This window comes from Natator depressus, chromosome 7 (genome assembly GCF_965152275.1).
Source record: "Natator depressus isolate rNatDep1 chromosome 7, rNatDep2.hap1, whole genome shotgun sequence".
NCBI classification, from domain to species: domain Eukaryota; kingdom Metazoa; phylum Chordata; order Testudines; family Cheloniidae; genus Natator; species Natator depressus.
The window spans coordinates 80,522,349-80,534,895 of NC_134240.1; the positions used below are offsets into that span (position 1 = coordinate 80,522,349).

General features: G+C 41.9%; 1 protein-coding gene across 2 annotated transcripts in view; it reads right to left on the reverse strand.

Moving 5' to 3' along the window:
• Positions 1 to 12,547, reverse strand: part of DNA2 (DNA replication helicase/nuclease 2) — a 36,424-nt gene that overhangs the window by 1,346 nt on the left and 22,531 nt on the right. For both annotated transcript variants that reach the window (XM_074958892.1, XM_074958891.1), the window contains exons 15-20: positions 10,438 to 10,631; positions 10,249 to 10,338; positions 9,948 to 10,149; positions 4,243 to 4,332; positions 2,717 to 2,899; positions 1,852 to 2,000 (exon numbers count right to left, since the gene is read on the reverse strand). In XM_074958892.1, coding sequence (XP_074814993.1) covers positions 1,852 to 2,000; positions 2,717 to 2,899; positions 4,243 to 4,332; positions 9,948 to 10,149; positions 10,249 to 10,338; positions 10,438 to 10,631 — 908 coding nt within the window. The remainder of the gene's footprint in view (positions 1 to 1,851; positions 2,001 to 2,716; positions 2,900 to 4,242; positions 4,333 to 9,947; positions 10,150 to 10,248; positions 10,339 to 10,437; positions 10,632 to 12,547) is intronic.

The window sequence follows — 12,547 nt, forward strand, 5'->3', positions numbered from 1 at the left end:
CAGCAGTTATAGGTTTCTCTAATTACTCTGAGAAGGTATGAAGTCTAACTAAAAGACTCAATTAACAAGAGAGATTATGCACATAAAGATAGCATTTTTGCAGTTCTAGGCACCTTATTAATTATTACACTATCAATACAATTCCTTTTAAATACATGTCCTCTCCCTCCACAAGTTTGAGAAAATAAAAAGTTGACATGCTAACCTCATCTAGCAGACTATAAAATGCATCGGTAGAAAAACAGTGTTAAATAGGAGGCCTGTTCTGATGTAGCTTTAGTTTAAAATTTTAAAAAGTGTAGCCTCAGTGTTTCCCAAACAGTATGTCTGGATCACAGGAAGGTTCTAGATGGGGTGCCATGTCCAGGGGCACATTAGCCCATCACTGAGCCTAGGCAAACACACTTCTCCCAGCCTCGTATGCAGAGGGTTGATAAGTGAATTCTCCCTGCACTCACCCTGCAGCAGCAGCTTCTATCCCATGAGGCTGGGCCCAGCTCCCCACTCTGAGTTTTGCAACCTGGTGCATAGTGTCATATCACCAGTCTCTCAGATTTGGCCCAGCCAAATTTTAGGGCACCTCACCAGGTTCTAACGCAAGGCAGTTAGAGTGCTTTGCAAGTCACACCCCTTTAGAGACCCTTGCCACATTCTGTAAACAAACCCTTAATTGAAGCTGATTTGCAAATTGTGGAAGAGAATTACAAAGTTTGGACTCACTTATTAGCTGGACCCAAAGCATACCCCTTTAATAGGTTTAGTTGGTAATTTTTTCCACTGTAATACAGGTTGACTATATAGTACAGGCCACAATTTGCGTATCTTGAAGAGTCTGAAACATTTACCCCAAATCTTGCTACAGCTCAGTTACAGATACAACTTCTGACACTAGACACACAAGACCCAACATTCAAGGAAATGGCATTTGAGTAGCCTCCTTTGGTTGCTGGTGTTGATCACAAATCATGGGAGAAAACAGAATATGTATCATGGCAGCAATAGCCAATGGGGAAGACCATACTGAAAAACAGGACTTTAATTCAATAGAGTGTTACAACTTTTCAAGATGAAGAAACAACATCTTCAAGGTGTTCCCTGTTCTTTCTGAGATGCTGCCTATTCAACTGCTAAATTACTGAATAAATGGGCTAGCTCAGGGGTTCTTAAACTGGGTGTCGGGACCCCTCAGGGGGTCGCGAGCTTATTACATGGGGGCTCATGAGCTGCCAGCCTCCATCTCAAACCCCGCTTTGCAGCCAGCCATAATGGTGTTAAATATACAAAAAAAAAAAAAAGGTTTTTTTAATTTATATGGGAGGGGTCACACTTAGAGGCTTGCTGTGTGAAAGGGGTCACCAGTACAAAAGTTTGAAAACCACTGGGCTAGCTGCAAACATGGAATTCTACAGCACTGAGATAGGGACCACTGCACAAAGTATTTTACTTAAATTGTTTCATAGTTTAATGTTCAAAGAGGACTTTCACCATAACATCCACTACTAAATGGAAAGCTGTTGGCAGAAATGTAAGTTACAAATATGGGCAAATATTAAGTTGGTCTATTCTAAGAATAATGTATATTTACTGTAAATATACAAATTGAAAATGCAGTTCTCATGCTACAGAGCTTGAGCGCCCCAGTCTAGCAGCACCTTTTCCTTCCCTTGAAAGCACTCTCTGTAGTATATATGCTTCTCAGCATATAATTCCAGTCTGTTTCAATAAAAAAAAGTGTGCAGTTTCAACTGTTGTAATTCATCACATTTTAAAATATTAAAACTAAGAAGAACATATTTATCCAACACCAGTAGCAAGAGTATCAGGATATACAGAAGTGCACAGGAAAAGGATATCATGGCTTCAGAGTTTAAATGGCAGAGTAACTTCTCTAAAGGAGGATAGAGGCACAGTGATGAAACACAACCCAGCATGATTAATTTGTGCTTCGCTCTTGTAATAGCAACGTTAAGACGCCTCCAGTCCATCAGAAGTGTTCCAAGCTGTTGAAATGAATATAATTATTTTCTCTCTCTTAAATTCCTACTTTTTAAAAGAATGAAAAAAAAGTGTAGAAGTACAACCCATCTTCAAATTTTTAAATCTCAAGGAATTTGCATATATTTCTTAAAAAGGAACACATGTCAAATTTGGTTCCAAATTATGTTTCTATAAGATGCATTAAAAAATTTAGCCAACATAAATTGTCCAATTATTTTAATTCTAATATAACATTCTTAACCACTCTTAAGTTTTTCCAACCCAAACTTTAACACAATATGCTAGTGGAGGAGAAAAAAAAATGAAAAGTGGTTAGAAACACTATATACAAAAGTGAAACCCATTAATCCATTTTCATTGTCCACGTGTAAGAAACAAAGCCAAAAACAGTATGAATGAACTAAATTTAAAATTTAAAATATTTCATTTTAAAACAAGCATCTTATCAAAGTGTTGAGCAAATTGTTGACACTATACAAATAATTAAAAATAGCATTTTAACAAAAACGTCCTTAATCCGTCTGTATTACTTTGTAAATGCCAACTAGCCACTCAATTTCCCCAGTGTAAGTGCAATTGTTATAGATGTAATTATGACTAAAATACATTCATGCATGTTCAGTAAAAAGTATTAATGTCTTATTTTAAGGATTTCCATTATGGCAGTCAAAATTTGTGAAATGTCTTTGAATAATTTAGTCAAAGATGATCCACTCACATTTCCATCATTATTATTCCTAACAAAAGATACTATTATGATACTTTTGTCTCTTCCTTGGTATTTGTCCACAGTATTTACTTCCACTGTACTGATACATGAGTTTGTCATCAAGTCAGTAATTATCTTTAACTGATGTCTGTATGGAGATATGATACCAATATCTGAAGCTTTACAGCCAGCCTTAACAGAAAGAAAAAGCAAAAGAGTGATTTGAAAACATGACAGTGTGGTTAGTTTGGGGTATGTTCTACACCAGGAGTGGGCAAACTTTTTTGCCCTAGGGCCACATTGAGGTTGCAAAACGGTATGGAGGGCCGAGTTGGGAAGGCTGTGCCTCCCCCAAACAACCTGGCCCCCTCCCCCTCCCCACCTCTTAACTGCCCCCCTCACCCATCCAACCTCCCCTGCTCCCTGTCCCCTGATTGCCCCAACCCCTATCCACACCCCTGACAGGCCCCCTGGAACCCCCAAAACATCCAGCCCCCCCCCTTGTCCCCTGACCGCCCCCTCCTGGGACCAACCTTCCCTAACTGCCCCCCCAGGACCCCACCCCCTATCCAACCCCCTCTGCTCCCTGTCCCCCCCGCCCTGGACCCCCCACCACCCCAGGACCCCATCCCACCCCCCTGCTCCCTGTCTCCTGACCGCCCTGCCTCTAATCTCCACCCCATCCAACCACTCCCTGTCTCCTGACTGCCCCCTGGGACCTCCTGCCCCTTATCCAACCCCCTCCTTCCCCCACCCCCTTACAATGCCACTCAGAGCGGCAGGACAGGCTTATTGGAAAGCCTGGGAGGTGGGTGGGTGCTACCTGCACAGCGGCATCACTGCAGGGGAGGGGAAACAGCAGGGGAAGGGCTGGGGGCTAGCCTCCCCAGCCGGGAGCTCAGCAGTCGGGTACGACGGTCCTGCAGGCCGGATGTGGCCCGCAGGCCACAGTTTGCCCACTTCTGTTCTACACCCAAGAGACCCTCTAGGAACTCCCAATGCTACAGAATATGACTAATCATTTATCAAAAGGAAGTCTAAGCAGTTATTAGTTAAAATCAGGCCCCAAGCTTTGGCCTTCCCTGGCACTTTAGGAGGGAGAGGTCCTCAAAGTCCTCATTTTTTTTTTTTTTTCTCTCTCCACCTCTCTTCACTTCATACTTGAAAAAAATCCCATGTAGCTGATTGTCCTTCAGAAGGCTGAACATAGCTCTCACCAGAGTATGTCAGTCAATGCCACTCAAAGTTCGCTCTAGAAGTCCCTGAAGAAGAAGAGGCATTTCCCCATTCCTTCAAGGACCAAACATGCTGCCTCAAATGCACTCTAGGCCCAGCCAGGCTGGGGACAGAAGACAAAATGAGATCCTGAATTCTAACCCATGCATCAGACTGCCATTCAACCAGCCTTCAGTTTACTCTTGAGGTTCCAGTTCATTCCTGAACATGCAGATTTGCATTCTGCAGTGGTTTTATACCATTGTTAAAAGTACAATTATTTTGCCCTCCCTCCAGACGTCATATTAAAAGAAAGATACCTTAATAAAGAAGGAGGTGAGGAAGAGTACTAGTTTCGCTTCTGTCATGTTACTTACACCACCTTTTTCTGCTTGTTCTGGTGCTGGAACCTGTATAAAAAGTCAAATGACTATTCTATGTAACAAGTTATTTTTTTCACTAGTTCAGTGAAATTGTATTACACTTGCTCATGTAAAACTGTTTATATTCAAATCACACATTTCATCCTAAAAATCACAAAGCAATTTACCCAGGTGGCTCTATCCCTGTTTTACAACAGGGAAACTGAAGCACAAAGTGGCTTGTCCAAATGTCACAGAAAATGAAAATTCTGTCTTATCTGACTTTTCTTTCTAGGAACTTCCATGTTAATCTTTACAGTAGGGATTCTGTCTCCATGGTAACTGGAGGCAGACCATTTTTGTTTCTAAACTGAACCTGGTCTTAGGACCACCCCTCAGGAAGAACTCTCCAGAATAATTGTATTTTTCAGCTTTAGAAATAAAATTTGTAAGTACTCTTCAACTGAAGCCACTTGCAACAGAGTTTTGACAATGAAAAGTTTCTTATTTATTTCCTTTCTTCTAGCAATATCTCACACAATTCTGTGATACCTGGGCTGTACCCTTACTCTCTACAGTTTTGGAAATTGTTCAGCCCATGCTGGTCATGCCCCCCTTCTCCAGCTGCCGCCCAAAAGAGTCATTCCAAAGCTGTGTAGAAATTCTTAGCACATAATCATCATCAACAATAACCTTAATACCAAGCAGTGAACTATCTACAGTAGGCTACCTGGTTCACAAACTAGACAAAATAAATGTTGCCTCTTGGCTATAGAAGTCATATTAGCGAGGGCAGAATTGGAAGAGATGCTGCTAGCAAAAAGATAATTAGGTAAAGAGTTTTATTTCATAGCCAAGCATCTCCCACAATTTTGTGATCCTTGGAAAGTAAGTAGTAAGGGAGAGACAAAGAAACAGACAAATATAGAAGTCTCCCCTTGAAACTAAAATAGCAAGTTATGTTTGGATCACTCATACAGCACCTTCCTGCCAAAGGAGGCCTCTGAAGAAGCTAGAAAGTCCATCTTATAGTGTTTGATAAAGGTGTTGATAGAACACCATGTTGCTGTCCTGCAAGTTTCCTCAGTTGAGGCACATATCATTCTGCTCAAGATGTTGCTAGAGATCCCAAAAGAATTAAAACCCACCTCTTCAAGAACAGGTTTACCTGGTGCCTTTTGTGTCACCACAATGCATAACAATTTAATCCATCTGGCCAGGAATAGTTTGGAAGCCTGAAGGCCTTGGAACTCCAGGTGAAAGAACATGAACAAGGAGCCTGATCTTCTCAATGATTCAGTGCACCTGAGGGTAGATCTTTGGTGTTCTAAGTATATCTAGATTATACCACACCTTTTCTGTTTTGGACAAAAATGATGAGAAGCTCATTTCCTGGGACATCTAGAATTAAAAGAGGAATTCACCTTTGGTAAGAAAAATTCTGGAGTCCTTATAACCACCTTGTTATCATGGGGGACACAGTATGGTTCCTGAGCTGCCAAATCCAAGACACATCTAGCAGACATGCTAGCAACCAAGAAGCAAGGTTTCTTAAACTAGAAAGGCCGAACGGTTCAAATGGATAGGTGGTTAGGGATTTTAGCACCAGTGGTAAATCCCACCTAGGTAGCTTGGTCTGTCTGCAGGTTTAGCCAGTTTGGCTACTCTGAGAAATCTTGCAGCCTGCAAACTTTCAGCTGAGGAGCCCAAGGACACAGTGTGTTAAGACTCTGCTTAAATCTGACAACTAACGTTCTCCAGTGTTGGGCAACAGTCCCTTGTCCATACTGTTCTGAAGGAAATCTAGAATAGGTGAAATTCCAGGGTCCTTGGGATTTCTGTCTCCTTGGCACCATGAGCTAAACCATGCCCAGATGGAGGAGTAGCCCTTTAGCGTTGAAGTCCACGTGGAAGCCAGTACAGTCCTGCTTCACCTTGGAGGATAAACAGAGTGCACTTAATGCTTTCTTCTCAATAGCTCCGTTGTCACTTGGAGGCAACTTGTATTTGAATAGAGACTAGAACCTTGGTGAAGGATTTGTGGACTCACTGGTTGATACTGTAGGCATTGGAACCTAACCCAAGTCTCCAAATCTGAAAACTATTATCTGCTTGGCAAGTGTGGCGGTAGAACGATCAACTTTGCTTCCTTTCCTTTTATCTTCTCAATCACCCTTTCTGCAAGCAGAAGTTGTGGGAATGCATAAAGAAAGCGCTTCAGCCACTTGTGTGAAAGAGCATGTGTACCTACTGATCTATAAATTGTTTCTCTTGCAAAATACTGTGTCAAGCTTTCTGTTCCTGGTGAACAGATCCACAGATGGGAGGCCAAGTGTCTGTAAGATCATGTGCAAGACTTCTTGATTTGTTTGGAGTGGCCATCTGCTATCCAAGTGCACTAAAACAGACCGGGTTGCTGATCTGGATGCCATGTCCCTGGCTGAGAACCTCATTGTGTTCACTGAGCCATCTGCAACTAGCACTTACGAGGGACAGTCTCTTAAGGATAGTCCTGAAGTCAGGATGATATTGGTCATCCAGGGCCTTTAGGTAGTTTAGTCAGGCTACTGCAGCTCTTGCTAAACAGAAAGCATCCATGGATGCTCAGAACAGCTGAGAAAACCAAAAACTCCTCTTAAGGGTGGTCTCTACCTTTGGTATTTCTGATCAATACTGTAAAAAATGCTAAGTGCATGTTTTGCTTGTATGCTTTCCCTTATCAAGGTGTTCCCATTAATCCCTGATTACATCTTCAAAAGGAAGGGTGCATGGGAATTTGCTTTCTGAGGTGGGGATTTCCCTGGCAGGTGTTCACTCTTTGAATTCTCATCTGGTTGGAGCTGTACAGCAGATGCCATTTTCTTGCACACAGTAGCAAATTCGGCTTGGAGAAAAAACCTTGGCTGTTTTTTCTCCTTGTTCTGCTCAAAGCCTGAATCAGAAAATTCTCCCTCAATGGAGGAGGAGGAGTGCCAGAGGATGAAATTTAGATTTTATATTTTTTTTTCCTTTTTATACTTCCTTTGTTTTTGGCTCTTTTTGCCTGTTCTGCTGGGGTTCCTGCATTGTTGTGGCTGGGGTAAGGTCTCTTGCGGCCCTTTTTATCAAGAGCCTGGAATCCTCTAGATGTATCTCTGTGTCCTCCCTTTTGGGTCTCCAGTCCCTTTGCGTGGGAGATGGGGTCTGTTCATAGGAATCCCCAGATCTGTCTTGGGGGGAGCTGTGGACCCCCTTCAGGATCTTGGGCTAAGGAAAGAGACTTCAAGGATTCTAAAAGGGCTTTTCCTTCTGGGTCTTTTGCAGAATTTACCCCCAAGAGCTAGGCAGACAGCGCCAACCTTGTCCTTCGATTCTCTCCCCAAAATGCTCAGAAGCTCCTGATCAGGCTTTTCTGCATTGAAGTTGCAGCTCCTCAGGGTCAAATGGCTACAAATAGGAGTGGAATAATTTGCTCTCCGAAGAGACTGTAAATGCTGCCTCAATATAGAGGTCTGCTTTTATTTAGCCTTATGTTTCCAGGACAGCTCTCCTATTGCCTGAGGGGCAGCAGGTTGTGTCAGAGGGAAGGTGCTTTGCAAGCAGATCCAGGTAGCTGAGGCCACCATGCTGCCAATTACCTGATCCAGGAAAGGAGAAGTTTACTACTCCTGAAAACATACTAAGAATCAAAGTTAGCAAAGGAATTGGTCAGCAGCAAAGCAAACTACTGCTAACAGCTGCCACAGAAACAGGAGTTCTGGAGGCACGGACAACACAGGCTACACTGTGATGCTGAACCATCTCCACAACTGTAGAAGGTAGGGGAACAGCCCAGATTTCACAGAATTGTGGGAGACACTAGGCTGCATAAATGAAATTTAGGAATTTCCTGGAGGAAAAACTTCTCTTTCTTTCAAACTACTTGAGAAGCAAGCAACAGTCAGGAAAAAACAACCCTGGGTAGAAAGCAGTAAACGACCACTGGGGGGAGGATTCAATATACTCATGTACAATTAAAAAGGAACTCAACCATCTTAGCATGGAGACTGACCACATGCCATCTTGAAGCAGAGTTCCAGCAGCATTCAGAAATGGCATAGAAGAGGGAAGGAGAGGTGCTGTACCTTCACACTCTCCTCAGAAAGCCAAACAAAAAATATTCTTTAACAGTTAATAAAATCCTTAAAGCCAATGAAGAAATTGAGATACAATTAGTTAAATCTTTCTGGCAGGCAGCCAGCCAGAGAAGGGGACATGGACAAGATCCTGTGAAAGTGCTACGAAGGGAGATCTGGAGTCTGCTGTCTGTGCTGCTTGGAGGCTGGAAATTCTGGAGAGTTCTTTGAGGGGTAGTCGACCAAGCCCTGGCTCAGAGGAAAGATCTGTACTTCCTTCAATTGCCATGGAGACTGGCAAAGCCATTGTAGAGTATATGGAAGGGACTAAAATCAGTTTTAGAGATGAGAAACTCTAAAGTCCTCAACTCCCAATAACCTGCTCTAACCACTACACCCTGCTGCCTCCGTTACAGGGCTTAGGCTATACCTACATTGCACTTTCGTCAGTAAAAAACTTTTGTCAGTTGGGGTGTGGGGGGAACAAAACAAAACAAAACCACACACCACACGCTGACCGACAAAAGTTTTACCAATGAAAAGTGCTAGTGTCGACAGTGCTTAGTCGGGCTGGGGAGAGCTCTCCAACCAACAAAGCTACCACCCCTCATTGGGGGTCATTTTATTTTGCAGTGTAGACATAGCCTTAGGCAGTGTGGCATAATGGATAGAGCACAAAGTTCTCCGCCCACAACACTCATCCTCGTCCCACAACCACTGAAGTGCTCCAATCCAGCCACCTTCCTTCCCTGGAGATCATTCCATCTCCAGTCCCCTTGAATGATCATCACACATTCCAAAAGTAATTCACTCCGTCCTGCAAGTTACCTTCCAGCCCAGGGTCAGGTACAGAACAACAGCAAGGCAGATTATGTAGAGGGTACAGTCCAAAGAGAAAGATTTTGTGAAGAATTCCCTAAAACCAGAGTGTCACAATCTGCCTTGCAGCTGGAAACATTCATCCTCCTGCACTAAGCAACTCATATCTGCCCCATGGAAAACCTTCAGAAACAATTTGCTAAGGGTTAGAAAGGGATACTATTTGGTTACACATTCACAACTTCCAGTAATGTTACTGATGTTGCATTCTTGTAACGGAGTGCAGGATTTGGCTCAATATTAATGAAGTTAGTACAGTTCAAGAAACAAAAACACAAAGATTTTTCATAATGTTAAAGATGCTGGATGCTAAACATTTCGAGATAGCCTAGGATCAGACTTCTGAACTGACTTTTTGCCTGTACACCATGAAGTGTGGTGCTTATAGCAGTAGCTGTACAGTGTAAGCATACAACAAGGATGAGAATGTCTTTTGACTACATTTCAGTTAATGCAGCACTTGAAGTTCGGAACACTTTGCATACAGTTGGAAGAGCCCTTTTCAAGACTACATACCATTGCCTATACTCTAAGTTATACAAGGTTGATAAGGAAGAGTCATAAGAATTTTAACTTTAAACAATTTAACTATATTGCAAATATGGGCCACAAACAACAAAATAAAAATAATACAGTATTTTGAAGGCAGGATAGCGTGAAGATAAAGGAAAGTATGCAAGCAAAGTTTACCTTCTCTGTGTTAAGAAAACACACAGGATTGTTTGGCTCAAATGTTTCTTTCAACCATGTTTCTGAAGAATCTGCAAATAATTCCAGCTCCAACTTCAAGTTTTTTAAGTTTGGCAGGAAAACAGTGGCTTTTGACACTTTCTCCGAGCCACATTCCAGTTTGCCTTCATACACCAACTTGTTACTTAATGACATAATTTTACTATGGAGTTTAAAAACAAAAAGCAGTTTCATGTCTTATAGATTGAAATTTACATTAAAAAAAAAATCACTAGTAACTGACATAAATAGTTTTAAATACCTATTCATTCTGTACTGCACAGTTAACTGGACAACAGCATTCTTGTTTTGTTCCAGTCTCTTAAACAAACTTTCACTCATGCCAAGATCTCTGTTACAAAATCAGATGTGCAAGTCAGTGCCTTGAAAGTCCACTTGTTGCCCTAACACCACACACACTTCATGTTTTTCCAGTAGCATTTTATCTTACCTTGCTTCTGTGTGGTGTACAAGTGGAGGTAGCTGTTGATGGTCCCCTACCAGCACAAACCTATGTGAATAGAAGAGTGGCCCCAGGCAGATTGGCTGGCTTATTTGAGAAGCCTCATCCACTATGCAGAAGTCAAACAGTTTCCGAGCAAAAATTGGATGGTTTACTCCCATGCACGTTGTTGCAACTACTGGCTGAAAATTTGGACATATCTTACAGATAAAAAGGCATTTTCTTCCCTTTTCCCATTTCATATTTTAAATACAATTTCTACATTAATAAGTCTGTGACCTCTAATCAAATAAAGCTACATTTAAAAAAAAAAAAAAAAAGTAAAATATAATCCAAAAACTTTACAATATGCTGATTTAGTTCTGGAATATAGAGACTAGCATACAGTTCATGATTCATTCCTGCCAAGTGTTTAGGATGCTATTTTTACATTTAAAATTTAATTAACAAATATGGAGCTCAGGCTATACCTAGTGCTGGACTGACTGCCCTGGAGACTGGTGTCTGTGACAGAGATCACTTGGTGTTAACTGGCAGGAGGTACAGGGGTGCATAGGTTGTACAGGGATCCCCTGGGTCAGATAGCTGCATAATAGTTGACCAAAGGATGGCATCGGAGATCTTTTGTTGAGCAAGTTGGTGGTCATAATCATTGACAAAATATATGTATGGCTAATATTTAAGGAGTTTAATATCTATCCTGAAAACAATGCTCTTAAAGTTGTAGCGCTAAGGCAGGTCACCAGGCAATGACTACCTCAGAGATATTCCCTTCAGGCAGAAGACAACAGACATCCATCTCCCTGTCTGGTCACTTGAGTATTATATACCTACAGTACACTGTATGCCTATCTGCATATTGAGCAAGAGGTGCATTGAGATATTGTGAATTTTACAAGAGGAAATCTACAGGAAGAAAAACAGTAACGGGGCATCCTGCTTATGAATCAAGACAAAAGATTGATCCTGTATAACTTGGAGTGCAACTCCAGACACTGAATCTTTCATCTATGAGGCAAACTTATAGCAGGATTGTCTCATGAAACAAGGGTCACAGCCAGCTGGCTATGTAACGCTGCAAGGATTTTGGGTGAGCGATACTCTACTAGACATGAGACTATCTTATTAATCAAGTCTAGGCTCAGAATGTATGTTATTTTTTGTATGTAAACATTTGTTTCCAAAATTTCTGCTTTGTATTACTTTAATTGCTATGCTTTGTGAAATAAACAGATTTATTTACCATTAAATCAAACGTAAGTGCTGTTAGTTAAGCAGAGCAGTAATCTGAGGTAGAACTGGTAAATTGGGGTGTACTGTTTCTTTGGAATATGCTGCAAGTGTCCAATGGACCAGGGGCTGAACATTCTAAGGACACACTCGGAGGGCTTGATAGTGGGGCCTCGAGGGGAGTGTTTCTGTTGCCAGTGGCTTGGGGAGAGGGGAGTGCTGATCCATGGCAGGCACAAACAAGACTTCTTCATGCTAAGGGCAGGTGGTAGCAAAGTGCATCAACTCTGGGTACCTCCAGGAAGTGTCAGTATCCCTGTTCTCTAGATTAAATACAGACATGGTGATGGCAGTGCAATCTTCTTCACCCCAACTCACGTGCCTTAACTGCATCCTGACTGAAGTGATCAAAGATAAAAACGTAAGCCACTTCCCATATCAATTCAGTCCTCTGCTTCCTCACGGAGCCTACCAACAAGACAACTAATGGAGTTTTTTGTGATGTGAACACTTTCTGTAAGCTCTCTGGGGCAATGACAGTCCTAGTGGTACATAAGTGTATATATATTTATTGTATTAGTCTAACACAATGGGGTCGCAGTCAAAGATCTTCAGGCACTACTATTCTACAAATAGGACATCAAATAGAAGCAAACCATGACTAACCAGCTCATTTCATTTCACACGAGCAAGAGAAATGCCCCCCTTTTCACACACACCCCCCTAAAAAATCCCACTCAGATGGTAACCTGATTCACAATAGACAATGGCCAAACTTGAATTAGTGACATAAATTGAGGATCTCATTTCTGATCACTGAGCCACCCAGATGCTTCTGAGGTAAGTTTTGTCTCTGTACAGCATTTGT